General features: G+C 34.8%; 1 protein-coding gene and 2 long non-coding RNA genes across 8 annotated transcripts; 1 reads left to right on the top strand and 2 right to left on the bottom strand.

Annotated features, from left to right (window-relative positions):
• Nucleotides 1-288: 288 nt before the first annotated feature.
• On the top strand, nucleotides 289-22,013 carry LOC143144845 (putative fatty acyl-CoA reductase CG5065). Of its 6 annotated transcripts, XM_076307673.1 has the most exons (11): nucleotides 289-423; nucleotides 627-699; nucleotides 935-1,022; nucleotides 1,171-1,292; nucleotides 1,647-1,770; nucleotides 11,851-12,056; nucleotides 17,245-17,484; nucleotides 17,913-18,177; nucleotides 19,480-19,782; nucleotides 19,901-20,108; nucleotides 21,103-22,013. In XM_076307673.1, exons 6-11 carry the CDS (start codon nucleotides 11,862-11,864, stop codon nucleotides 21,404-21,406), a joined length of 1,515 nt encoding a protein of 504 aa, XP_076163788.1. In that variant the 5' UTR covers nucleotides 289-423; nucleotides 627-699; nucleotides 935-1,022; nucleotides 1,171-1,292; nucleotides 1,647-1,770; nucleotides 11,851-11,861; the 3' UTR covers nucleotides 21,407-22,013. The 6 variants fall into 6 exon arrangements, with proteins under 6 accessions (XP_076163788.1, XP_076163787.1, XP_076163791.1 ...); XM_076307672.1 differs by lacking the exon at nucleotides 289-423 and having other exon boundaries at nucleotides 444-699; XM_076307676.1 differs by lacking the exons at nucleotides 289-423; nucleotides 627-699; nucleotides 935-1,022; nucleotides 1,171-1,292; nucleotides 1,647-1,770 and adding an exon at nucleotides 6,294-6,310.
• On the bottom strand, nucleotides 3,869-7,391 carry LOC143144849 (uncharacterized). The gene is made up of 3 exons (XR_012991541.1): nucleotides 5,301-7,391; nucleotides 4,956-5,128; nucleotides 3,869-4,816 (listed from the first exon to the last, which is right to left on the bottom strand). It is a non-coding gene; the product is annotated as an uncharacterized LOC143144849 (long non-coding RNA).
• LOC143144848 (uncharacterized) lies at nucleotides 21,910-27,122 on the bottom strand. The gene is made up of 2 exons (XR_012991540.1): nucleotides 25,783-27,122; nucleotides 21,910-24,947 (listed from the first exon to the last, which is right to left on the bottom strand). It is a non-coding gene; the product is annotated as an uncharacterized LOC143144848 (long non-coding RNA).
• Nucleotides 27,123-27,743: the final 621 nt, after the last annotated feature.

The raw sequence follows: 27,743 nt of genomic DNA, 5'->3' as shown, positions 1-27,743 counted from the left end.
GTAGACCTTTCACCTTATGGGAGTTGGTGTCACCCGATTTGAAATACCAACTTTGTAAAGTATCAAAAGTTCTTCTGTATGTCCCTGCATATAGTTTATGATTCTATCAAATTTATCAGTCCCAAAAAATATTGTAACAATACATTGTATACATTCTCAGAGTTTCATATGATAACAGAATAGCTCTTGGAACATTTTAACACCGTGGAACTAAGAATAATTTCAAAGTTATAGTTACATTAATAACTTACTAAAATTTGTAAAGTCTTAACCATTCACAAATCCTACTATGTAATATTTTACAATATTTACATTTCTAAATTTACTTATGAATCGTATGGACTTGGTGATCGCGCGCATTGCAGTCGGTAGTCAGTGTTTTCTGCGTAGAAATTGTTCACATTTTTTGCGCAGTGACACCAAGTATGTACAGTCTTGTTCGTATTTTAAGCATGTCCGAGATAGAGTCAGTGTTTATTGCGTATTATGAATTCTTTTTAGAATAGTTCTGTTTCTTTTATAAATCACGAGATTAGAGTCACTTGTGCGCTGGTCTCGATCTTAGATCGCGGCTACTATTCCTGGGTGCACTAATTTTTTTTTAATTTGTCTTTTCAAATTAACAGTTACTCTTTACCGGTACTAAAGTTAGTGCATTCCTGAAGAGGAGTACTGAGCAATGCCTCACGAGCAAAAAATGTAAGTGTCTTCGAATTATCTTCTATATGTATATACAAGTTTACAAAACAAATTCATAGCTTAAAATTTTATCTCAATTTTAAATTCTCAAAATGATCGAGGATTTTTATTAGTTTCGAATATCATAATCTTTTACATTTTAATTGAAGTTTTCATAATTGTAAAAACAAATCGTAATATTTTTTATTTCATTATCAATTTTTCACATTTTATCATATTGCATCTATGGGTCCAGCAAAACTTCCTCGATGACTTCACTAGTGACTTCCATAGAGTTTTCGACTGAGCAACATCGTTATACTCTTGATCGCATTCTACGATCGGTGAGTTATACATATATATGTAAATTTTTATTTTATCACCAGTAGTTAATTAAATAGTATGTAATAGTAGCAAATTGGCTGTTATCTTTTACGTATAATTTTTTACAAATGTGAATTAATTGTAATTTTTCTTTTGTACCATGTGTAGCTATGGTACCGGATAAGGATAAATAAGAATCGGGAGAGTGATAAGAATGAGAAAATGCGTAAGATTCAAACTGCAAAATTAAATGAAAGAGTGAAGAATTATTTATCCAGACAAATACATGGGTAAAAAAATATTTATTTATTTTAACTACAAAACTATCTATTATATTCGCACACATATGTATTCGTGCGTGATTGTAATTGTTACCAAAATAATTAAGTCTCAGCATATTTAATTTTAATTTCTACACCTACTGGCGTTGAATTATTAATTATTAATTGTAAATAAGAATAGAATTTTACAATAATCACCAGCAATGAAATCATTTTAATATTTGTCAGTATAGAATTTGTATTCAAATTAAAAAACCTTCTATTAATACATTTTCATAAGTTTAATTTGTAACTATAATTAGTATTATGAACTATGTGTAAGAACATAATACATAGACCTAAAATAGATATTTTAACTTAAAGTTGATATTTTATACGATCTGAAATACCGACTTCGGAAAAATATCATTGGCTTTGGAGCGACATCTTCGTTTAAGGACGGCAATTCTGTGAACTATACTCAACCGAATTATCGAAATCAGTGAAGGTAAGAAACCTAAATAACTCGTCCCTGTAGGTACATTATTTGTGGTTCTATCGAATAAATATAAAATAAACAAAGTTCCACACATTCGTATGTGTTACAAACCTTTTCTTTGTTACAATATTATGTTTATTCTTATATCTTATGAAACTATTCGAAGTTCGTAGCCGATTAGCTGCAATTAAATAATTTTCCATAGTGAGTAATACAAATTACCCAATGTGTAGGTCTTACAACGAAGAGGTTGGTGCGAACGGAGATAGATAGAATCAAAGTTCCTCGTTCAGTTTTACTGAGCAATTATTTTATCAGAAGATCTTAAAGTCAGTTTCCTCTTCTCTTAATGAGCCCGTAGAAGTAAATACGGCTTAAAATACCTAAACAAAGAGTCATCAAAATTCAGGACTTAATGTTTAAGTAAATATGGTTAGCAAATTAATCAAAATATTTTATTGTTTCTGTAGGAGTTATTTGCATTCGATGGAACACCTAACTAAAAAGTACGAAAATGTAACAAAATAAAACTAGGAAGAGGCTAAAGAATAAAATAAAATGAATGGAAAAATAGGAATATATTACAAAATTGGAGAGAGTGATGTGATCGAGCAGTTCCGAATAATGGTCCATATACGTTGGTAATGGTCTTCAGAGTGTGAAATGATTCCGAGAAAAGTGAACGTTTTCGGCTGGTAACGATTGTATTCATACTTTCCACGGATTGTGACGTCAACGGATGACCAATCGAATTCAACCATCTGTTCGATCTACTGAAAATAATGTTCGTTATGTGATAAATCATTGCCCATAACGTCCATTTTATATCTCTTCAATTCTTTAGAACCTCTCTAGGTTGTGTAACACATTCTTCCATTAGAGGCTATATCTATTCTACAGGTTGATTCACCAGTTAGGCCTAGCCATAATTTTTAAACGGTAGAAGATAGAAGAAAAATTTCATTAGGAAAAATTAAGTGGCGTTGGATGCTAGATGATGCGGTATATGCGTGTACTTCGAAAGTGGTACTTTGAAAACTTCAAGGTCACCTCTACGTTTTTTTAAAATGGAACTATATATTTTTGTACGCATTGATAGATTCATTCTCTATTAAAAAAAGTATTAGAATTTCATCATACCTGAAACATCGATTAGCTCAATATTTTGAGTAGTAAACGAAATAGTATTTTTTCTTTGTAAATAGGTTAGAAGATTTATAGTAATAATATGATTTGTTTGTTTCATTGAACAAATAAATTTCAAGTATCTTCTAAGGTAATCTATTTTCGATTTAAGTATCCTAATATTTTTTTATTTCGACACAGTCGAATTAAAATTTATTGAATTAGAAGAGGAAGTAGGTAATATTAGCATTAATCAACGGAAAGAAATTAGCAACAACAATCGAGAACGTGGAAATTGGTGGTGTTACAGGAAAGCATTAGAGTATTTATTACCAATGGAAAATCGTACTTCCTATCAAAATTAAGTAGAAGGCTTTACCATTGATGCAGAATTGTTTTGTTGAAGAATCATGTAACAGTATACAATAATTTATCAGCTGCCCCAAATTAAAACGCAAGCTTATGATGCAACTTTAAAAAATGTGGGAAGTGTTTCAAGTCGTCAACCTCGAAATGTAAAAGCACTTTATAGAAAACGAAAACTGTTGCACCATAAAGAAGAAGATGCACTCTATCTGCATAGAATGAAGAGAAAAGTACGTAGGTATATTTAAAAAATAGCGTCACGATGGTTGAGCCCAGTTGTGTGAAATACCCTGTATATCTTGCCAGTGATTTTATATACAGTGTTTCCAAACAAATTCCAGTTAGATGATGATAATGAGAGGTGAAATAAGAAGGATTTCCTCCACCATTATTTAGATAAAATCTGATAGTATCGTAGGTAAATTTTCTCTCGGTCTTTTAAGGTCGTCTAACGTTTACTATATATTTCGTTTGGGTATCATAAAAATGAAAACAACCCAACGAATTTACTCAAGGTCACGCAAAAAAAGTTGAACGGTAAAAATTAAATTGTTTATTGTTGCGTGCTCCGTCTCTTGAAAACAAAGTAAAAGAATGTCGTAATACAATAAAACTATCAAAATGTTTGCGTATTTTATTTACATATTTTTTAATAAAATTATACAACACATGATTCACACCATCCACCAACAGACGGCCACAAATACATCAGTTTAACGATTTTAAAAATGACACAATGTTGATAAATATACAAAATAGGTTTAACGTTTAATCGTGTCTAAAGCAAAACCTGTTGGATTAGATAAACTTCCTGAGTAGTCCAATTACTAGATACAAAACGAAAAGCATCTAGTTTCGTTAATGGATGAAAATGTTTGGTTTTTTAATTAATACACATTTCCAAGTAACATTCACTGACCAATTTAATGCTCACATTAATTATTAACGACGCATACAAGTTCTTGATTCATCATTTGTAAGAACATGTAACCTTAACGTATGCAAATTACATTTAAAATACAAATTGTAATCGCAATTTTATTCGATTCTTTGTTTACATAATATATTTAACTAATTAATGTCTAACTCTGATAACGGAAAACGGTTGTTTTTGTTTTACGTAGGCATTCATGCCCTCTGGAAGGTTAACTAATTCACTGGCTAACATTTACAAAAAGGTACATCGTCTGTTAAGTTTTTACAAACATTCCAATCTGAGACCTCTTACAAACAAAGTAGTGTATTACAATAAAATATCTACAAATATACAAAAACATGTAAAACATCAAAACAGAGGTGACTTTTCACGTTCACACATTTGTCTTTACATAAATAAGTACTTTACAACTTCTTACTTTTTTTTATTTTATTAATATGTTTACTAAATCGGAACCAATTAATTCAAATATTAATCTTAAAAATATACGTAACAATAAATATTTTGGAACCACTTTACACAAGAGAAATAACATATTTTTAAAATTTATGACCGACGAACTTGACGAGTTTTTCCTCATGTTTCCAGTATTGTAATTATTTCTATTGTTGAATACTCCGACAGCCTCTGAAAAACGAAAAGCTAAATGTTGAGAGACACGTATTATAAAACTAGAATAAATTATCCAAAAACTCGATTGGCAAAAGGTCAACGATATAACGTGTTCTTTGAACGCAATAAAAAGAGTTTCGAAACGAAGATTTACCTGGAACTTCCGAAATGTTAAATACCAACAAGGTCTTTCAGTCATTCAAGGTCGAACAATAAGCTTCCTAAATACTCAGTACATTTGGACTTTCGTGTATGGAATGAAAAAGATGAACTTTTTTCTGTTGGCTTATGTCAATCAGCTGGTCGCGTTCGTTCCAATATTCATTGCTATGTATGTACGTGAACGAAAAAGAATTATTGCATTCATTAAAGAAACATTGGATACTCTTGAGAATTACAGACATTGAATAATTCTAAAATGTCCGTATTACTTGACTCGCGATTAAAACTAAGATTTAAATAAACAAAAAGTTTAATAAAATTTTCTATCTATTATTACCTTCAACAGATGCAGAATGAACAGCAATGAATATTTTCTAACTAGAAAAGAATATCGATAACAAAAGACTTTTTAACGGATATTTTTTTACAAGAATATTATTTACGGAACGCATTTTTTTATTTTAATCAATGTGTCTAAGGACCACGGTTTGAGAAACACTGATCCAGAGAATGTTTCATAGACAGTGTTTCACTCGTCGAACACTTATTAAAAAATCAAGACAGAATCAATTGGCCGGTCAAGGTCACTACAGATCTACTCCATCGTACCGTTGGAGCAACCCAATTTCTCTGTGACACATCCCTTCATACACCTGCAAGAACACGCTCTGTGGTTTTTGATATAGTGGTAAGCTGGAACAGCGTGAAAGCGAAGGTAATGTCTGGCATGATTCCGAATCGGGGCAATGAGAACAGCCAAATTATCTTCTCCGAAATATAATATTCAAAGATGTTCCATTACAAATTTACGTACATAATCATTAACGAGACGGGACTCTTCGATACGATAACCGATTACTTAAGTAAAGGCAGTGATTTATCGGTTAAATATATTACAAATGTATTTACTCACCTATTAACAAGAAAGGACTCTTCGATAGGGTATCCGATTACAAAAATGTAACTACGGATTTTGATTTATAAATCGAACACAATATAACGAAGTGCAGTAACCTATTTTTTAGTTATTGTATACACACACGATCGATACGATCAAACTTTAGAATCGAACGGGACATCGTGGCGCCAATGAACGAATCTAACGCGATGGTAATCGAATTCGGGTATTCCGTCGAAATGTAGTTGATCGATTTATCGACCGAACGATTACCCATCGATAATTGTGGATACAGCGATAGACTGCGCGAGGGGTCAACGCTACGCGTATAAAGATGTAAACACACGTCACGAAGAAACAAAGCTAGCGCGTGCACCGTGTTACGGTATAATCGAATTTCGATGCGGTAAATGAGCAGACAGTGATACAATTTGGAACCTGTTTCACAGGTAACGATAACGATTACGATCGAGTTGTTGCATATACGTTCGTGCACGGGTGCACGTCGAATCGGTGACCGAAACCGGGCGCGCAAGGACGGGCATCCACGGTAACCGGACACAAGGGAACGACCCTGAGAGCTCGACCAAAGACAATGACTCCCGGCGGCACATCTTGCCGCGCGCCTAGTCACTGGACAACAAGTATAAGAATAACCGTCGCCGGGGATAAAGTGTTCGCCGATCGCGCATAGACGCTCAGTCCGTGTTTGGTATACCTTCGTAATGGTTCGCTAAGGGATTACCCGATCTAACTCTTCCTGTTGTACAAAAATCCTCTCTCGATAGTCCTCCCCGTGGGACGATACATTGATTCTCGTTGGACGAGTGCGGTGTCGGCCAAGTGAGCAACAACCGGCCACACGTAGATATTCACTTCTCACTCGCTGATCATCGCGATTCGACGTTCTTTCGATTGCGTTTCCCTTTGCGCGACCGGGCTCGTTTATATACACAGTGTTTGGTGAAACATAAAGATTACAGAACACCAAAAAGCAGATTGTACTAGTTCCGTCGTTCTCCGTCTCGTCTTGTTCGTTTTGTGCGCATATAGATAGGTATGTATAACAGAACCCGATCCGACCGACTGTCACTGGTGTTACGGTTGAATGTGAACGTCGAGAGCCTGTTTCGCGATACATGTGAACTCTTGATGAGGTGACAGATATGGATTGCGTGTACTCGTTGGTGGTTTATGACCAGTTGAAAGGAAATCGACAAAATGTAGACCAATACTCGTTGAAACGAATTGGTATGCGTGAGTTTATAATCGAAATAGAAACTGACAGGTGGAAGGATAGAAGTTTCAATACATAGCCAAACGAATAAAACGTTTAAAAGTAAGAATTACTCGCGGCAAACCAATTTATGTATTTCGACCGTGGAAACAATTAGTTGGTTCTGTTTCAGTAAACAACACGTGAGTATGAATTAACAGTAAAATGAATAAATCAATCGGAATAGTTATTGTTGGGTCTTGACCGTGAAAGTGAACGAAATTTAATTATTTGAAAAAAATTTAACGTTTGTAAGTTTTCCGGTGGAATCAACTTGATCGGTAGTAAATACTTCACTGTGATAAATAGTAATAGCAATATAAAACACGTTGACAATATTGTATATAACATTGAATCGTTTTTCCATTAAGTAAACTCAATCAATTAGATTTCATTTCACAATGAAACATTATTTTCTCTTGAAAAAAATTAAATTACATTCATGTATTATTTATTAGAATTATTTGTAAAATTGTGGACGTTGATGTTTCGGACGAACTTGCGAAGGTATGTACTTGCAACCAGGTTGCGTATTTATTTTTGACATTGGTTATAAAAATCTACATACTCTATAAATTTGCAATATTATCAAAAAATATAAATTTTCTATCGGTTAAAGTTGGAAACATTTTGACAGAATAACGATACTTACTCGAGTCGTTTACAAGAAAGTATCAATTATTAGATCCCGACTAGGTTACATCAATGAGTGCAAAATACAGTATCAGAGACATATACATGCAAAATATAGATATATTAATTTTTTTTTATCTCGAACTTGGAAATTTAAACAATCATAAATTTTTGAAAATATACAAATGGTAGATTGTTCCACTATTTTTTTCTCATTCGCCAAAGTCACTCTAAATCTTTTCGTACTGCAAATGTTTGCAAGTGTTTAATCGGTCAGTGCGCTGCGTACGGTGAACGCCCATAGGTGTTCGGTAACTACACGTAACAAGTGTGATTATTAGATTTCCGCACACAATACAGCTAAACTGTCAAATCTCAACCCTAAAATGGTTCAAGAAGTGAAATATACGTTCGTTTTAATTTGAACTTTGACATACAGTAGAAAATATAGAAACGTTACCTCTTTTAAGTAAACTTATTGTTTTACTAAAGGTTATCGTTTATTTACAAAGAATATTTATGGAAATATAAATTTAAATATTATTCCAATTATATTATTATTTCTCATGATTATGGAACTCCTTAAAAAAATATTTAGAAGAAAGAAATGTTTGTTACTATATTCAATGTATAATGACAATTATACCCTTTTAGAATGAACTGAGACAATACAAAGATAACGTAATATTTATTCATTCTTAGAATTTCCAAGTTCTGAATCTTACCTCGTTAATTCCCGTTGGCTCTTCACGTGCATGTTAAATTAGTGTATATAATTTTATGTGACTGGCTGTACGTAGCAGAGCGTGAAAATCACTACGTGTTAACACGATCGTGACGAAGTGAAATTTCCATTAATTGACAATCGATGCAGTGACCGTACGCTAGAAGAATTCATTTCCGCTGCACCGTTACTTTTAGACTGTGCGTGAAAAGCGAGCCAGTGATACACCATACCGAAATGTTCATTTTTCAAACGAATGACGAATACAAATTCTACAATAGTATGTTTGCCTCAGAGGATGACCGCAACATTTTTCTAACGCAACTTACCTACTTAGTCATTCATAGAAAGTATATTCAATTTGTGCTTACAAAAGCAGTATTCAATTGTCCTCGGTATTTAACGATCTGGAATCACGATGCTCGGAATAATTAGAAACTTGTCTCACCGAAGAATCGGGAACAATAAACTCAATTTTAAAGATAGAAGAAATATTGTACGTTTAATTTGGTAATCATTTTTTTTTTCTTTTTTTTTTACAGCTGACATAGTGCTTTGGAATTTTGTAATATTTTGATCCAAGGTTTGACAATGTTCTTTACCAAACGTCTACTTGTACAAGTTATGTCACGCGATTGGCCCGGATTACACGGTCTATTTCGTTGGATAGAACAAAATTGATGGAGGAAAGAGTTGAATGGCATAACAAGGTCTACCTACCTATGGATGCTCTTCTTTCGTAAGTTCAACGGTGCATCTGTAAAAGTGCCATTGCAATTCTTTTTTTAATGGTCCCATATGAATTTGTTTGAATGGATCGATTCTCTTTGTGGTTGCTGAGAAGTTTTTTAATTGTATTTTTAAATATCTCCTACATCGTTCGGTTTTCGAAGCACTCGTTTTAACGACTTTATACGTAGCATAACGAAAGGAATCGATTTATGAATGTATGTGTAAAAGAAAGAAAAAAAAAAATTATATGGTTCTGTTTAAAATGAATATTACAATAACATTTTACAGGCGTATTGTTGCATTTGCGAATAAATATAGACCGCGAGACACGAAATTGAACCGTCTTTCTTTCATATTTTTGTTTTAAAATTCAGTTATTCCGTGTACGCGTTTTGACGTTTTTACATTGTAAAATTTAAAATTCATCAACCAGACGAAAGATTCAACGGATCATGCAAAGAATTCGCAAAAATGTTTTCACCTTTTTTCCTTTTGAGAAAAATCAAACGTTCAGATGGCGGAATAATAAATACATTTATATGAATTTCGGTAGCGAAGGTCATCACTCGATGATAATACGGTTGTTAACGATTGAAAGGTTGTTACACGTTTGTAATAAAATGTCAATTTCGGACTTTAGGGTATTCTTGATCTTTGCAGTCATTTGTCGGAATAAAATACGACTCTCGAGTTTTATTGTTCATTTTTCATTTAATAGCGTGTAACGAAAAGATTGGAACGGTGTCGGTGGCCGTAAATTTGTGCAAATGGAATGTGACAATTCATTTCAATTCGATGATTTATTAATTAGCGGCATGTAGTACGTATTTTGTTTAAAATTGAATTTCAGTCTTACATTTATCGTCAACGATAAGAATGTAAAATCCGTCAGAGAAAAATATAAACGCTATTTTAATTTGAACAGTAATCCGATTATAAAGTATAATTTATTATTCGGTGAAAATCGACAATGTAAATGTACAGAATCAACGATTTAAAAATCTAAATATCAATTCGAAGAAATTGTGAATGATAGTCACATAAAAATTTATCGAGAAATCTGAAGAGGAATCTAAAAAAATGTCAAGATACTAGCTTGATTATTTGTAATAAATCTCGGACGCGAAAGCGATTGGCAAGAATTTCGGAAAAATGTTGACAACATACAGAGAATATATTATGTAACTCATGAATTGCTAACGATACACGAATCATTAGTGTGGCATGTCATTTAACGAATAGTAATGTTTGTGGCTAACGTTCAAAAGTAGCTTCCAGGAAATTAGAATGGAGATAATTCATAGTTGTAATTTTGCTTAATTCAATTTTTTAATTTTATTTTTATCTAACCGGTGTTAGTTCATTTGTAATGTAAAGAAAACTATTTAAAATCAAATTTCACTAGTACGTACGAGTAACTCATTGTGCAAGTAATGAATTTAATACGATGTTTGTTTGTTTAGAGATCGTATAGTAAAATAATACGGAGTGACACTAATAAAATAATTATTTGCATACACTGAAAATTGATGTACAACGTTGTGTACATATACGAAATTATTGTCAATTTAAATGTCGAACGAGAGTATAGTACATAATTTGTACATAAATACTATTAAGATTTATAGAAAGATATCTTTATAAGAGATACAGCAAGTATTTGCTAATGTCTATCGTTATTATTTTCATTAATTAAAAAATATTTATTCGTTTTAAATTACCATTTCGAAGAGAGTTAAATTCTTTTTCTACAGTTTATACATGTGTGTGGTGTCTCATTTTGAAGAGAACCATCGTCAATATTATTATTGATGAATGCTTTGGGAAAAACTGGCATTATGTAAATATTACGACTTAAAGAATTCACAATACGAAATTCACGTACGAAAAAGATGAAATACTTCTTTCGATAAGCCTCGACGAACGCAAAAAAAAACAACGAATAGCAAGTTACTATATATCTGATGTTAATTATCATTTTAAGAGAGTGTCAACAAACTTATAGATATTTACTATTAGAAATACTTTTACACAAATAATATTTCTTATATAAAACGTCATCATGTTAAAGTGTACACAGGTACGTTTATTTTAAATAAATGTACATATGTCAGAGACGTTGAAAAACCCTCATGTGGGCACAAATTTCGAGCAACGAGTACAAACATTTTTAAAATTTTATCCGTTACTTATCGAATAAAATAATATCTCGGTTCAAATCGGAAAGATACTTCTCTTGGTATCACGAATAAAGTGTTACCGCGAATGTGATTTTAATGTCGATATAATGTGATATAATGTTAATTTACATGTAACCGAAATTCTACGATATCGATTTCGTCGTTTCTTCATGGAACAGTGAAGATACATGAAAAAAGAACTTCTCGGTATCGTGAATGAAATGTTGCTCGTTACCGCAGCACGTGATTCTAATGTCGTCGGATTTACATATAATAGAAATTCTACGATACCGATTTCTTCATTTCTTCACGGAACAATGAAGATATTTGCATCACGGGGAACACCGGTGTTTCGCAAAACGGGGAATTATGCTCAAATCGTGATATAAGTCTCGAGCTTGATCGTTATCGACGTCCGATCATATGTCTACTTTTGTTTCGCAGCGTTTCCGGAAATGGCGTCGCAAAATCCTTCCATATCGGAATGGTTCCACGGGCGAAATATCTTCGTCACCGGCGGCACGGGGTTCATGGGGAAGGTTCTAATTTACAAGCTGCTGGTCAGTTGCGAGGACCTTGGGAATGTTTTCATGTTGGTCAGGAAGAAGAAAAATGTTGATCCGCAGACCAGATTACAACTCATAATTCAGGTAAGCCTGACCAGAGATACGTGCTTGATACCGACCGGAAATTTCGTGACTAATATCGGCTACGTAATTTTCATTCAACGTCGAACGTGGCCGGAATAAATACAATAGTTTTTTTTTACGGAAACTCGATGGACGACAAATTCTCAGAACACGAGACAAACCACGCTCGCGATATATTGGATATGAATATCACGTGTGAAGACACGATTCGTGATGTTCAAACGTGGTACCCTCTTAGAAAGATGTTCATCAAATCGACGACCAAAGTCAAATCCAGCGAGATTTGAAACACAAACTCTATCGATCAAATTTTGTATTAATTTGAAGTACAAACTCTATTGGTTAAGTTCTTCTCAATGATTTTCCGTTAATTTTTGCACCAAAGATTCGAACGATACTGCAAATATACTTTTGAGTCCTTTCAATCGATTTTTGTGCACTCGATAAGTAATCACACGAGTCGTCGAGTCACATTGAATAAACCAAAAATGGTAGCGGGGATTGCTTGTAAGCGGGGAAGAGTAAATGGCGTGTAAGTGGGGATCACCGCAATATGCACTCTTATTTCGATTACGAACCATAAAAGAAAGTCGTACACGATATCGACGTCGTATTCACCGTTAAATATTCCTGTTTGGGATTACTTATCCGTAGTATTCGCACGTCTTATCGAACTTACGTAAAAATGATTCGATCGCCGATTCAATTTTACGAAAGTTACGAGCAACTGATTTTCATTAACTCGAATTGAACGTATCGTTACATAATTAATAGAATTGTGAAGACGTAGTTTTACGTTAGCGGCAGTCAATTATGGTTTACGAAAAAACGTTACGTCAGCGACGATGAATGTGTTAACGTTCAGTTACAGAGGTGTAGGAAGCAAGTTGCATCGTTAGAAGCGTCGATAAATTAAATAAGACACATACATCTCTGTTCCTTCTAATGATACGAAATCGAATTACTCCATGTGTTTTACAAAGTGTTTCTTTTTTTCTTCGGTTTGTGCTTAATCGTAATCGTAAAGACAAGCGTGATCGGTGCTGATTAATTCATGGTGAAATATACCAAAGAAATTTCCTAACCGTTGGATGTTCCGACAGGTAAATATATTAGAAAGCAGGAATAACAACGAATGGAACAAACGCTTTTACTTGTAATCGGTAGTATGTAACGTGTTTCTGTCTCATGGAAAACGGTTTGCTTAATACGAATATAATCGATTCACAGATCCATGGGAAACCAGCCTTGACGAAGTCACTTCATCTTTGATTTACCTCTCTCTGAATTAGTTGTCTTCGAAGGCTGCTTGCGGTTTACTATGAACACTGTTAATTCTAACTATTACTTCCAAACCATTAACCAGCTAGAACCATGTACACGACTAATGGCTTTGGTATTTCGAGTGTGTCTCGAGGGTGTACTATCGCCAAAGCTCGTTAAAAATCGAGAGTTACACGTCGAATTATTTTTCTTTGCACTCTTCTTCGCCATTCGACTTCAGAGAAATTGAAGAGATTAAAGAAATCGAAGAATATCTCGATAATATTATTTTGTTAAACGAAACAAAAAATATTACGACGTTTTAACAAGTGTTCGAGTATTCTTGACGCGGTACAGTCATCGAGGATTATTAATCTTCCTCCTAGCCGATAAATGACGAAAGCATTTTCCTTCGATGATTGTACGAAATAAAATCAACACCGTGGATCGTTAATTTGTTTCCGACTTGATAATAAAGAAATGATCACGATTACGGGGCACGTGTTTGATCATTATCTTTCATTCGTTCGAAGATCCACTTGTGGGGCACAATTGTTTATGATATCATTTTTTCAGCAGCGGTGCATTGTCAAACTGCCGAAAATCGGTAATAAAATTCTATCGATAACCTACATTTTACGTGTAACAATGTAAATAAACGCAATTGCCGTTGAAATAAGAAATTTATAAACATATATATTCAAACAGGGCGGGGCACGTAACGTGTTCACCTTGGATAACTCATAAATCGCGCATTGTATAAGAAATTGTTTATATAAAAGTTACATGATTTTCTGATAAAATTATACACTTTTTGTTTGCACTTTTTTTTGTAAGTAGAGGCGTTTGAGTTTTCTAAATGGGTCGTCATATATTTCGCGTAAAAATAATTGAAGTCATCCAAGTACCGGTATCTACATGAACAGTTATGAAGTATCCATTTATAAATCACGCAATTATTCTACAAAACAATTTTTCATGTCACGCAACTCATTGGTTCATCGGTGTAAGCGTATTGGGTGACTCGTTCTACATACTTTGAAGGAAAGAATATAGCGATTAGGGTTTCCTCATTAATATTCTAACAAAAAGACATTAAAATACGAAGCTCACTTTCTAATGGATTTCTGAACAGTGATGGTGTTTTTGAAATACTGAAACTAATTATATAAGATTTCAGGTCGGGTGGTTAATGGCAGACATTCAAGATTAAAGTTTTACAAATTGTAACATTTACAAGAAATTAATTGCAATTTTAGTACAGGTGTCATTTGTGCGACGAACTCATCCGCAATTTATCTTCATCTTATGTAAGATACTGGCTCCCCAATACATCATATATTTGTTGAACTACTAAACGTTCAATTTGAAACCCCCATTATAAAATGAGCCTCACAATTGGGTACGTCTCCTTGTAAAACGAAACACTTGTATAGTTTATACGTATGTGTTAAAGTTCCTCAGAGAATACGAAACGAGTTAACGAACTCGATAAACCGGATTCGCACAGTCGTTATTGACTAACGTAAACGATCACTTGTCATTTCGTATTACTCGTGTAGATTTCAAACGCATCTCGTGCCTATTGTAGTTTCCATTCCGATTCTATTTCTGTAGCAATTAAAACTATGAAGTACGAAAGGAATTTGCGGTATAGAATTGTTTCCGTTCCGATCGTGACCATTTCTATTTAACTGTCTATAAAATAAACAGCTCGAAATACAGGGAGAATGTACTATACTGTATCACCGCTATAAGTTTAATTTTTCTTCGGAAACAATCAATTGTCCATTCTCATCTCGAAGTTGAAAATCATCAGCAACGAACAGAAAATCTAAAAATTTAAATAACCAGCCGTATTAACATCCGACATAAACACGAATGTCGGAATTTTCATTTGGCAATATCTTAGAAAATATTCATTAAACAATGTAAACGTATTAATACAAGTATCCGGGTTCAAAATTCCATTTCGTTGTTGAACAAACGTGGATAGCATCGAAACACACGGACTTTGAAATTTTGTCAATTTTGTGGAGTTAAAAATTCTCTCGACAAATATTTTCCTTTCGTTTTTTCTTTGGTTTTTTCTTTTTCATTACTTACGGTACTCGTTTCCACGTTACTTAAACGATCTACTTACCATCCAGTTCTGCGGAGGGTTTTTAAGAATTCATAAAAGAGCTTTGACACTGGTAATTTTTCAGACAGAAAATCTGACGCGCGAATTAATATTTTCACGATCGTAATTCGATTGGTCGTCGTGTAAGAAAGTTGTGAACGTAATATCAACGCCGCTCTAGTGACTTTAATTAGGTGATTTCAATGCCTGGTAAGAGTATCACGATCAGGCTTAAATTGCTAGAAGGGTGATACGATTCTGAAGATATACTTTTATAATTGTTATTTCTAAGAATTGGAAGTTAAAACAGGATGGAAAATAAAGATATCGACAAAAATATGAAAAGTAAAGATTGAAATTAAAAATAAAAAATAAAAAATAAAAAATAAATTCAAAGATTAGAGACGCAACGAAAAGGACAAAATGAAAATAAAGATTAATTATGAGTTACTTCCTTCGCGAAATAAAGAAAAGAAACTCAAATTTTATATGCATGACTTTGCTCGTACAGACGCAAGGTCTTCCGTATATATGTATATATTACGTCTAAAATCCAAGGTAGGTGAATGAAGTTGAGAATAATGCGGAAAAGTACACGTTTGGCCTTGTAATCTCCTTAAATTTTACTTCAAGAAACCAAAAATGTATCTTTAGCGTCAATCTTGTATACGGAATAATTGTAAGAAATTACAATTTTACGATCATGATAGATCGCTGCTATATTTATTTACTACGAAAAATCAGCGTGACGAACAATGCTTTGAAACATCGGACGGATGTAAGATTTAAATGAATTTTATTTCAAATTAAACGTTTATACCGAAAAGTAAAATATTTTTGGAAACATCACACGAGATCATTTTTCAAGAGCTTAATGAATATTGAAAAGGTTATAAACCGACGGCGGACAACTGAGATTAAATCACTTCGATCGCAAAAGTGTAAATAAGCAAACGAAGTATTACTTCACGTGTTGCATAATTAGATAACGTATATACGACCTCCAAATTTGAATTCGTGATGTATTTTAATCGCTCTTACTGCTACAACAAATACATATATAATGCATCGACGCGTCTACCTTTCTTTTTTCGTCCGTCGGTTGAAGTTATGTTTGCAACCAGGATTATTCGTTAGATCGACTCGATGATACGCGTGATCATCTCCGATACGATATAATATATTTCGGACGTTTTGAGTTGACGCAATGTGTACAAGGACAGCGACTAAAATGGGACACCGTTCCGTAAAAGGAACAAAAACAAGAAAAAAAGAAAAAAAATGACGACGTCTCCGGTTTAATACACACCGCTTGGGAGTATGTTTCTTTTCATCAAGGTTTTCCCATACGCACTTGATCAACCAATTCGACATGAGTTATTTGTAATGCGTTCACGAACGAAAGTGAAAGGGACGATAATGTCGAAGGCATGAGGTCGGTAATTTCACCATAGTTTCGTTTCAAAGTGACAGTGAAAATCACTTGGAAAATGGGTGTTGTCCGTTAGAGAAGAATCACGACCGTTACCTTAAACGTAAACCGTTTAATCGCGTTCCAACGTAAGTGCACGGAACCTCCTTTTCGTTTCGCTCGATCTCCGCTTTTACCGTTGTGAATTATTGCACCAACGAAAAGAACCATGTATGTACACATACTTACCGGAATGACTTATTACCGAGATTTTACAACGTTGCAATTATGTAGGTGCGTGATATGTCACAGTCTCTTTTTAGACGATGACAATTTACGACATCGAGTGATTAATTGGTCGTTCTTTTTTCTCCTTTCTTCTGTTTCTTTAGCAAGAGCCGTTCAAAGCGATCAAGGAGAAGTATCCGGAGAGATTGAAGAAACTCATACTGGTGCCTGGCGACACTACGACGAAAGATCTCGGCTTATCGACCGTCGATACGGAAAGATTGCTGAAAGAAGTCTCCGTGGTCTTTCACATGGCGGCCAACGTGAAATTCGATTTGTCACTGAAAGAAGCGGTGATGATAAACACTCTGGGCACAATGAACGTTTTAAATCTTGCGAAACAGGTGAATGAATTCCACGTTAGACGGTCGTTGGAAATGTTTACGTAAAATTATCTCTAATGTGTAAATTTATGTAAAATCAACTTCAATGCGTAAATTTACGTAAAATTAACTTTAATGCATAAATTTAGGTAAAATTTACTTTAATGCGTGAATTTACTTAAAAATAACTTTAATGCGTAAATTTAGGTAAAATTAATTTTAATTTGTAAATTTACGTAAAATTAACTATAATGCGCAAATATACATAAAGTTAACTTTAATGCGTAAATTTACTTAAAATTAACTTTAATGCATAAATTTAGGTAAAATTAATTTTAATGCGTAAATTTACGTAAAATTAACTTTAATGCGTACATTTATGTAAACTTAATTTTGCAATCGAATACTCTCAATAAAAGTAAGGGAACTAATTTGTACATTATTCGTAGATGACGCACTTGATATCCTTCGTGCACATTTCGACATCGTATTGTCACTGTACCGAGGTGGTACTGGAAGAAAGAAATTACCAGTGTTCGATACAGCCCGAAGTCGTCATAGATACCGTGACCAATCTAACGGACGATGTCTTAAATGCTATGACACCGAAGATTTTACATGGTCAACCAAACACTTACGCCTTTAGCAAGGCTCTTAGCGAAGACTTGGTGCAAAGATGTGGCCTACCCGCAGCCATTGCTAGGCCTTCGATAGGTAAACACAGCTTCCGTCTCGTCAATTCATTCTCGAGCGAACCTTCGTCTCCTCGAGTTACGAAACTCCATACACGACGAGGACACCGTAGACTGACGTACGTCAATCCGTTCTAAAGAATCACAACATTTACTTTCATCCCTCTTGGATACGAACGGGATTCAATTGTGGTTCTTTTGGTGCTAGTTTCTATTTTCAAGTCCTGTTAAACACTCGTGCAACGTATAAATTTATGTTTCTCGATTTCGCTTTCGAAATACTGTTGCCCATTCTCCTTCTCAACACGTGTCAATATTAATTTTCATAAATGTTAATTAAAACTTCAAATCGATAACCAATTTTATATTTTACGTTTCGCGTAGTTATCAATAAGGTATAATTATTTCATAATGGTTCGTGCGACTGATCGAATATATTTGTGTACGGCGGTTTGATCGTACACCTAGGGATTTCAGTACTGACCACTATAATGTACAATGTACCTATGAAAATCTATATTTTTAAGAATCTACATTTTACGATAGATCTCAGTTCTGTTCGTTTAGTTTCGAACTTAAATTTTCTACTGGAATGACGTAGTTGTAAAAGTACGTTAAAAATATTGGATGTCTGTTCATTTATTTTTTCTAAAATGTGGAACTAACAATATGCGAGGGACCCCCTTAATAGTGACTTTCGGTACTACACGGTCCATATACGTGGAGATTTTATCCACGAATTCCATCGATCGTTTTTCTCGTTGAAAAGATCAACGAGAGAGACGATCGATCGAATCTGCGCGTAGAAAGCTTCTGTAAGATTAAAGTTGCTTCGTCATGCATGATCTGTGAAAAGATTCTGCGCATTTGTGTTGCGCAGCTATTAAGCACCTTGGCATGCGAGATCGAGACGCGTGCCGAGAAGAAGGGGTTAACGCGAAGTGGGTCATTTGTCCCTTAGTTGGCAAACACCTGTGTGACTCTGCCTCCGACTTATCTCGATGTACAGGATGCGTCGCGTAATTGGGACGAGTTGTATCTTGAATTCGGTGAGAGATAAAAAAAAAACTAGAGGAAAAAATCGAATGGTAGGGTAATGTCAACTTTCCACGACTTCACTTTTCTCATAAGTGCACCCTAAAAATGAAAATTGTATTTTCTTATGAAATTTGAATCCCATGTTTCTTTTCGGTCGTGTGAATTCCTCGAAACATTCGCACTTACGAGAAAAGTAAAATAAAAATAATTGACAATTGCGCGACGCACTCGGTGTGTGTACCTTGTTCGTGAACCCGTTCAACTGATAAACGTTTTCAAATTTCAGTGGCCGCGTCATGGAAAGAACCGGCAGTTGGATGGATAGAGAACATGAACGGACCAACGGGATTGATGATAGGGGCTGGAAAGGGAGTGATCAGAACTATACTGTGCAATTACGAGTATCAGTTGAACGTAATACCCTGCGACATGGCGATTAACTCAATAATCGCGCTTGCGTGGAAGGTCGGGTTAGAGAAACCCGAGAAACCAATATACATGAACGTGACGAATGGCACCGAGAATCCGATCTCTTGGGGTTTCGCCGTGGACGTTGGGAAGAAATACGCGACGACATATCCATTCACAGGTTCATGGAACATGGAGTTACTAAGACGCACAATATAAATACATTTACACGCGTCCATTGTTAGCGTACCGATACGAACTTTTCAAATTACCCGAATAACGCAAACATATACTTTCAGGTATTCTCTGGTACCCAGGCGGGAGCTTAACCACGATGAAGTTTTACCATTGGCTCCGTGTAGTTCTCTTTCATTTTCTGCCCGCATACATGCTTGACACGATAATCGTTTTAACTGGGAATAAACCATTTTTGGTAAAGGTACAACACAGAGTCAACGCTGGCATCGAATTGGTACAATATTACACCACAAAGGAATGGATATTTCGGTAATTACGAAAATTTATATCGAAACAAGCAGCATTCGCCATTAAGAAATTTATTCGGACCACCTTGGACTCGTAGCAAACGATATCGATGACCCAAAGATTGCATGGAACGCGAATCCAACAATTTCAGAGCCCAAACGTCACGATTCGGAAGATTTCAGATCCGTGGAACACGATACTGATCGTCTCAGAGTCGTTAGATTTCATAAAGAAAAAGTGAAACTTGTGAAACTGGACACCGAAGATCTGTAACTCGCGATAACAAGAATCTCGAACTCGTAAGATTTCGTACCGATGACCTTGAGATCGTGAGACCCTACGTAAACCACTCTAGAGTTATGGTACCTTCACTGTCCACAACTTATAAATCTTGAAAACATACTCTACTACTTTGAGAACTGTGAAACCCGATTCCGAGCATCATTAGGGACCCCCGAGACCTTCGTTCTCACCTTTTACAATTTATTCTATGACTCCTAGGATCTCAGAGACCTCGACAATGAGATCCTAAGACTTAGGGATGGTACAGCAAACTTTCAGATTTTTTATATCAAGTCCCACGACTCCGAGATCATTGGTCTATGTTAGGTCCAGGTGATCAGCATTGGGTCCTACAATTCTAGGAGTCGTAGACTACTCTAAACTCGTGCTACGAGTCTTTTGAATTGAAATACGTGATTTTAGTTGACTTCCAATTCTGAACTAATCCGAATAAAGGATTCTATCCTGATAGAATAGCATCGAATAACATCGATTCGAACACTTTTTATGGTGACGGGTAGTTGCGCGTTACCAACGTACTAAAATTGCTACTTGCAAACAAAATTAAATAGGGCACGTGTATGTGAGAAATTTTTTCATCATTTTTGCGTTCCTCGATCCATCGTCGAGGTAGATCCCGTGTGCTACGATTCACCTTGTATATTAACGATTCAATATTCAACGTAAATACTACCACAACTTGTAAACGTTAATTTTTCGTTGTTCATTTCAGAAACGAACGAATGAAAAAGTTGCAGCTCGAGTTAAATCCCTCCGACAAAGAAGAATTCTGCATGGACATGACAATAATTTCCTGGGACGAGTTCATGTGCCGATATATTCGAGGAACCAGGCAGTACTGTTTAAAAGACGATCCTTCGACTCTACCACGTGCACGAAAAGTTCTGAAGTATTTGTACTACGCCGATTGGTTCGTTAAAATCACTCTTATCATTTTATTCGGGTGGTTCATATACTCTTGCATAAGCCCGTACAAAGAACTGACTGCAACAGCGTTCGATGTGAATGAAATTTAGACGTAATTTAATATAATGTTATGACTTTACCTCGTGGTGATATTTTTATATGTATCTTGCATTTAATTTTTAACTCGTGTGTTCGTTCCTTTCGTCGAACAAATTTTCTTTTTTTATCATCTCTCTCGTATGAGAAGATACATCGGAAAGAGGAAGGTTCACACTTACTTTCGAAATTAGAGGAAGAATCGCTGATCGCGATGCACAGAGTTATCATAACGCTGAAATACTCAAGTACGAAGTACGATAAGTGAAATAACACGTACTGATCTCGTGTTCGTCCACATTGCTCTTAAAGAGCTTCTCGTTCGTTATGAATACGTCTCCAGAATGTTCTTTCCAAATTTCTTAACGTTCTCTTCGTTCGAAGATTTCTTACTCTTGTAAAAATGCGGTACATTAATTTTTTTACATACGTAAATCGTTATTATTTTAATAATTGTTAATACGTTGACTTTTTATGCGCGACATACCGTGTGTGATAATGGTTACCAAGACGCAGCTGGAAGTTTATGAAATAATTATATTTTGTATGCGCTTAAGAAATAAGATACAGTATGATCTTTCAAACATGTACTGATAAATAAAAACAGTTACATGAAGCAACTGCGCTACTGATTCATTTAAAAAATGAAGGAGAAACAGTTTGTCATCGTACATAGTTGTTTGAAAACGGAGACGAATTTTAACCGATCCTCGCTCAAATTTAATCCAATTGATATCGTTTCTAAATAATTAAAAACATAATCTGAAAATAAATAAATTCGTGTAACTTATATCGTTTCTTATATAATGATTGTAAAAAATTATTCTCTTTCACTTATGAACCAACAATATTTTACGTAAACGTAACGAAACAATAAACAGCTGCTTTATTAATTCTTAACGTTTCTTTTTCGTCCTTTTACGAATTCATTAAACCGTTTCAACATCGTCGAGCTATTCCATCATTAACGCATTCATTTTACCAGATTTGGGTTTACAGAAACGTACAAAATGTTACGGAATCAAGATACCATGTGTATTATATTCAAAGATTCATAAACAATAGCAACTAAAATGTGTAAATCTCTGCGATAATGTGTTATTGAGTACTGACATTTAGAAATTTCGAAATCGTCACTCTTTCGCATTTGCGTACACGCTCACATAATCGCTTCCGCGAAATTTGTTCGTTTTTTTTTCTTCTTATCCTCGTATCGCTGTGTAAATATTTGAAGCAACGTTTGAAATAGCAAAGAGAGTTTCGTTCGCTCGAACACGCAAGCTGTATTTTACTAATAATAACCTGCTCACTAAGTGCACAAGCTGGCATCGTAGTAACTAACAGGCGAAGAAACGTGTTGACGCTTAATAACAATGTTATACTTTAACACTCACATACAAAATAAATTTGTTTAGTTTTTTTTTTTCTTGTTCTGCAAATTATCAAGCACCTTTACCCAAAAATTCTCGCACACAAAATAGATATAATCGTCTTTCGGAGCATTTCTTGAAAATACAATAAATACGTTCTCTTTTTTCATTAATTTTTCGAAAGAAATCATTTTTCGTGGTACATAATTCTTATAAATGTATTTGTTTCTTTTGGTGATGCAAGCCCCGGCGCGACTCTTTCTTAAATTTCGACACGAGTCCTTTAATTCTTTCTACGATATTCATCCCGCAGCGATTCGAAAGGATCGAAATCCACCGGATCCGACAACTGTACAATATTTCTTAACGCTTGTTGTTAAGTGTCTAGAAAGTATCTCGAAAAAAAAAGAAAACATCGCGTTTAAATGTCATTGAAACGAATGGCCCAAAAATTTCCAAACCTCGGTGAGGATCGTTCGTGTTTTTCAATTTTTCTTTTATTTTCGTTCCGATCTCGCACATACGTATTTATTCAAAACCATCGAGCTACGAGGTGTTAAAACCATCGCGATGAATTAATTGTTTCCTGTCATCGAGGGTCCACCATTCGTCTCTGTCCGCTACAATGAAACACTTTCCAGACATTGAGAATGAAACGAATCGTAGTTATCCGCATGATTAAATCTCTTTTATTCTTATACGCGTTACATAAATATAAAGAGTTTCGTGGCCAGTTCAAGGGCTTACGTAAGATCGACTAGTCCAGTCGTGAATTGAAATACTCACGTACGTACATGTTACCAAGCTCGGTGACGAGAGCGAAGAAATTATAAATCCTCAATTCTTGCGCGGGCAACCAAAATGTTCAAGGTTGTTGCACAACCGAGGTACTCGGATAACCGATACGTAGCATTACGACACATCGGATACTCGGCAATTACTTTTATTTTATACTTTCCCGAATATTGAACATACCGAATGCAGTTTTAAACATTCTGAGCGAAAAATTACTTAAAACCATGCAACAGTTCCCTGCTGAAGTCAATTGTTCGTCTCATTCCCGTGTTCGTTCGTCTATCAACAATTACTTTATCAAATTTCGGCTCACAATTCCTCTACTCACATGTTTCGTCTTACAGTACTATTGTATACGGATGTCCGAGCATCTCGGTTGTACGGCGGGTGTATAATCTGTACGAACACTAGTTACTTAAAATCCTGTGCATAAATTCTTCTTTGCAAGATATCGATAGACGTGAAAATATCCCAAGAATGTGAATCTGGAACGGGTTTTACGATATTTTTACAAGAACGTGGTTAATTATCGGAAGAAATGTATATCCGAGTATCTCGGTTGGATGAACACAAGGGTTGATGTTACAAGGAAAGACATACGAGAACGTGTCATTTTACGAGATATTTGTGACAATCCGAGGTTGAAGTCGTATTTCGTGTCGTGTAGAGAATGTGATAGAATGTACATGTCAACGCTGAAGTAACCGATAATAACCGAATCAACGGGAAACGGGTATTAGAGCCGCGAATTTCGATATCGTTAAGTTACCATTTTCGAGCTTCGTGAAAGACAAATTGCGGCCCGTAACGAAACCGAACGGTCGAGTAAAAGAAGAAAAACAAAAGAAAAAAAAGAAAAAAGACTCACGTGTCTATAAGTTACTGCGTAAAGAACACTCGGTATTCTGAAATGTCGAAATCGTTCGTTCGTTCGTTCGTTCACTCTCGGTTGTTCGCCGCGTGTGCGTGTATGGTCGATTCGTCGCTATTTCTTCTGTACTCTCATTTTCGTTCTCACTTTCTCGCTTCAACTCGTGCTTTTCAATACCAGCCAAGTGTGGCGGGCACGCATATGCTCAGACACAAACATAGAGAAGTCAAGAGAGAGCAACACGAGGCTGTCATGTCACAGCAATCCGTACACGTACATTCACCTTTTCCTTTTTCGTCGCGCAATTTTTCCTCCTTCTTCTTCTCCTTTTTACAATCCTTAGTCATTTTTATTGTTCTATTATACTTAAATTAAATGAAAGAAAACTGTCTTTTGTATTTTCGCGTATTGCGGATTCTGACGGAACTCTGTCTCGAATTTCGATACCAATCCTCTCGTTTTATCAGATTATCACGACACGATAGATCCGAGATTCTTCGTACGGTGTAATGTTTACGCCTGTAACAATAACAATAACAGTCCTGTGTGCAATACGATCTTGAAGAGAACGATAGAAAAGGCGGGGCACCACTTATGTATACGCCATTGTTAACATAACCTAGAATTTAAGGCTCGTAGAAATTTCAAATTTCCTAGGCTCTAGGTACTTGAATTATAGTGTACCCACTCGTCCGCGCGTGTACGACCCTTACTACGACTAATTTCTATAAACAAGCATTCATTTCGACTTTCTCCTCAAATTTTACGTCATCGTAGCCATTCGAAACTAAATCAACCGTCGTGGTATTAACAACCCTTCGAATAGTATGTTCTCGTTATTTTGGAAAAGCTCTGAAACCTTTGGATAACTGAAAAACTAAAACACTTGCAGAATACTATAAAAAATTATACTATAAAATTATACTATAAAATTATACTACAATATTATACTATAAAATTATACTATAAAATAATACTATAAAATTATTATCAAATTCTAGTACAAAAATAGATTCCACTTGGAACGAAAGCTTCGCCTGAAGCTCGACAAACGTAAAAATTCGAGTTTGATTTACCAACTGTTGGGTTTATGAAACTCTAAAACTTTCATCCTTATAACTAACAAATAAGAGGCTGTCCTGTTACGTCAAACTTGATCTTCGATCGTTTATTACAAAAAGATCGTAATATCCTATCAGTTTACATTGTGTTTTCCTATAAATTTGTTTTCACAAAGATGATTCAAAACCTTGTATACCACTCTCTAAACCGAATAAAAAACTAATTAACCTAGATCAACGTAAGTTCCGTATCAATAATGTAAGTTATATATCCGAGTTTATTTGTTACTTACGGTAGAGGAGATCGTCGAAGATTGTGCGGAATTACTCGGTTGCTTCCTTACTTTAATGCGTTGCAGGGATCACTGTGTCATTCTCGTTTTACGTATTACTATACGTTCTTCGTTTTAATGACGTAATAAGTAGACCCGTCGAAACAGCCATTTTCTCCATTCTTAGGATCTGCGTTCCTCGAATCTTATTTGAATAATCGTGTTCATATACAAGCTGAGAAGAACGCACTAAAAGGATTTTCCCATTCGAAAGGGTAAAAAATTCAATCATCTAACGCTCCATAATTATAAAAAATATTTTACATCAGAGTATACTCTAAAAAAACAGCTTCGAATACAAATACCCCCTTAAGGTCAAAGGGATCCGAAGATCTATTTACATATACACATATGTCGATTAAGGATTTTTCATTTCGGGACTACTCTGAGCCTATAATGTTCTGAAACTCCTTCTATTATTATTATCAACGATACTTACATTATTAGTATCTAAAATTCTTCTATTATTATTATCAATAATCTTTGCTTTTCAATTTAGAATGAACTTTTGTAAAAATTCTAATTCTACACTGACAGTGATATCAATACAAAACACCGCATTGTTACACGGTATTACGTTTTAAAAACGCCTGTACGCTTGATTAACTAAACGGATTATATAACAGCGTTATCATTAACCAAGGTTGGAAAATCCATCGAACAGGATTCTAACACACTATTGTTTCAATCGCGTATTTCCTACTCTTCGCGTCTCTACACCCTCCGCGTTTATTTTCGCGAGTTGCAGAAGATAGAGTGGATTGAGATTTAACGTTTCAACGAACGGACCAGCTAAAGAAAGTAACATTGCACCACACGAACAGAGGTCGAACTGCTCCGCGGTTAACGTTTCGATTACGTTTACGAAAGAATAAAACATTTATCGGCTCTCTCGTAAAATTTTCACAGTTGACGATGTCGATCTAAAAATCCAGAAAATTTCATTCATTACGATCGTGCAGTGATCATAATTGTTCACAATCAAAAATGTTCAAGTTACGATCTATGAACGATCCATCTTTAAACATCTTTTAATCTTTCTTTAAACGATTTTCGAAAATTATTATCAAATTCTAGTACGAAGACAGATTTCACTTGGAACGAAAGCTTCGCCTGACTCGACAAACGTAAAAACTAACAATCGAAAGGGAAACTCGATAAAATACATGAATAATGTAGTGCGTTTGTACGCGGCATCCTCAATTATGTAATTTCCACGTGACTCTAAACAATAAATCGTATATTTTTATTGGTGTCTTGCGTCAGATACGAAAATGGACATAATATTCCAAAGTGTTACATATAAATATTTCTGTAAGAGATTATTTAAAATTCTTCGTGTCGATAGCGCGAATCTGATCGAAACTCGTTACTTTCACGATACTAAACACGAATAAGTTTGTTAACATTTTGTTGAATCAGTGAAAAAGTCTTTTTCGAACCGGAATTACATTTCGAAATTACTTGAAAATATATATATATATATATTTTTTTTTTACTCGACTTGTATTATATTATATATATATGCATGTATGAAAAATTGTAATTTAATTCTTCGAAGCTACGGAACACACAGAGCGGAACTTTGTCGTTTAAATGGTTAATCGATTTGCAAGGCATACATAATGAATACTTTTCACTGCTATTTATAGAGAATTATCATTTGCCACGAATGAAATTCTCTCCGACTGTCACCGGTTGCTCCGATTCTCAAGTAATTTCGAAATGTAATTTCGATTCGAAAAAGACTTCTTCACTGATTCAACAAACTTGTTCGTGTTTAGTATCGTGAAAGTAACGAATTTCGATCAGATTCGCGCTATCGACACGAGGAATTTTAAATAATCTCCTACAGAAATATTTATACGCAACACTTTGGAATATTGTGTCCATTTTCGTGCAATCGAATCGTGGAAAAGTGT

This window comes from Ptiloglossa arizonensis, chromosome 3, assembly GCF_051014685.1.
Source record: "Ptiloglossa arizonensis isolate GNS036 chromosome 3, iyPtiAriz1_principal, whole genome shotgun sequence".
Taxonomy (NCBI): Eukaryota; Metazoa; Arthropoda; class Insecta; order Hymenoptera; family Colletidae; genus Ptiloglossa; species Ptiloglossa arizonensis.
The sequence above is the reverse complement of the archived record's forward strand: the minus strand, read 5'-3'. Positions and strand labels throughout refer to the sequence as shown.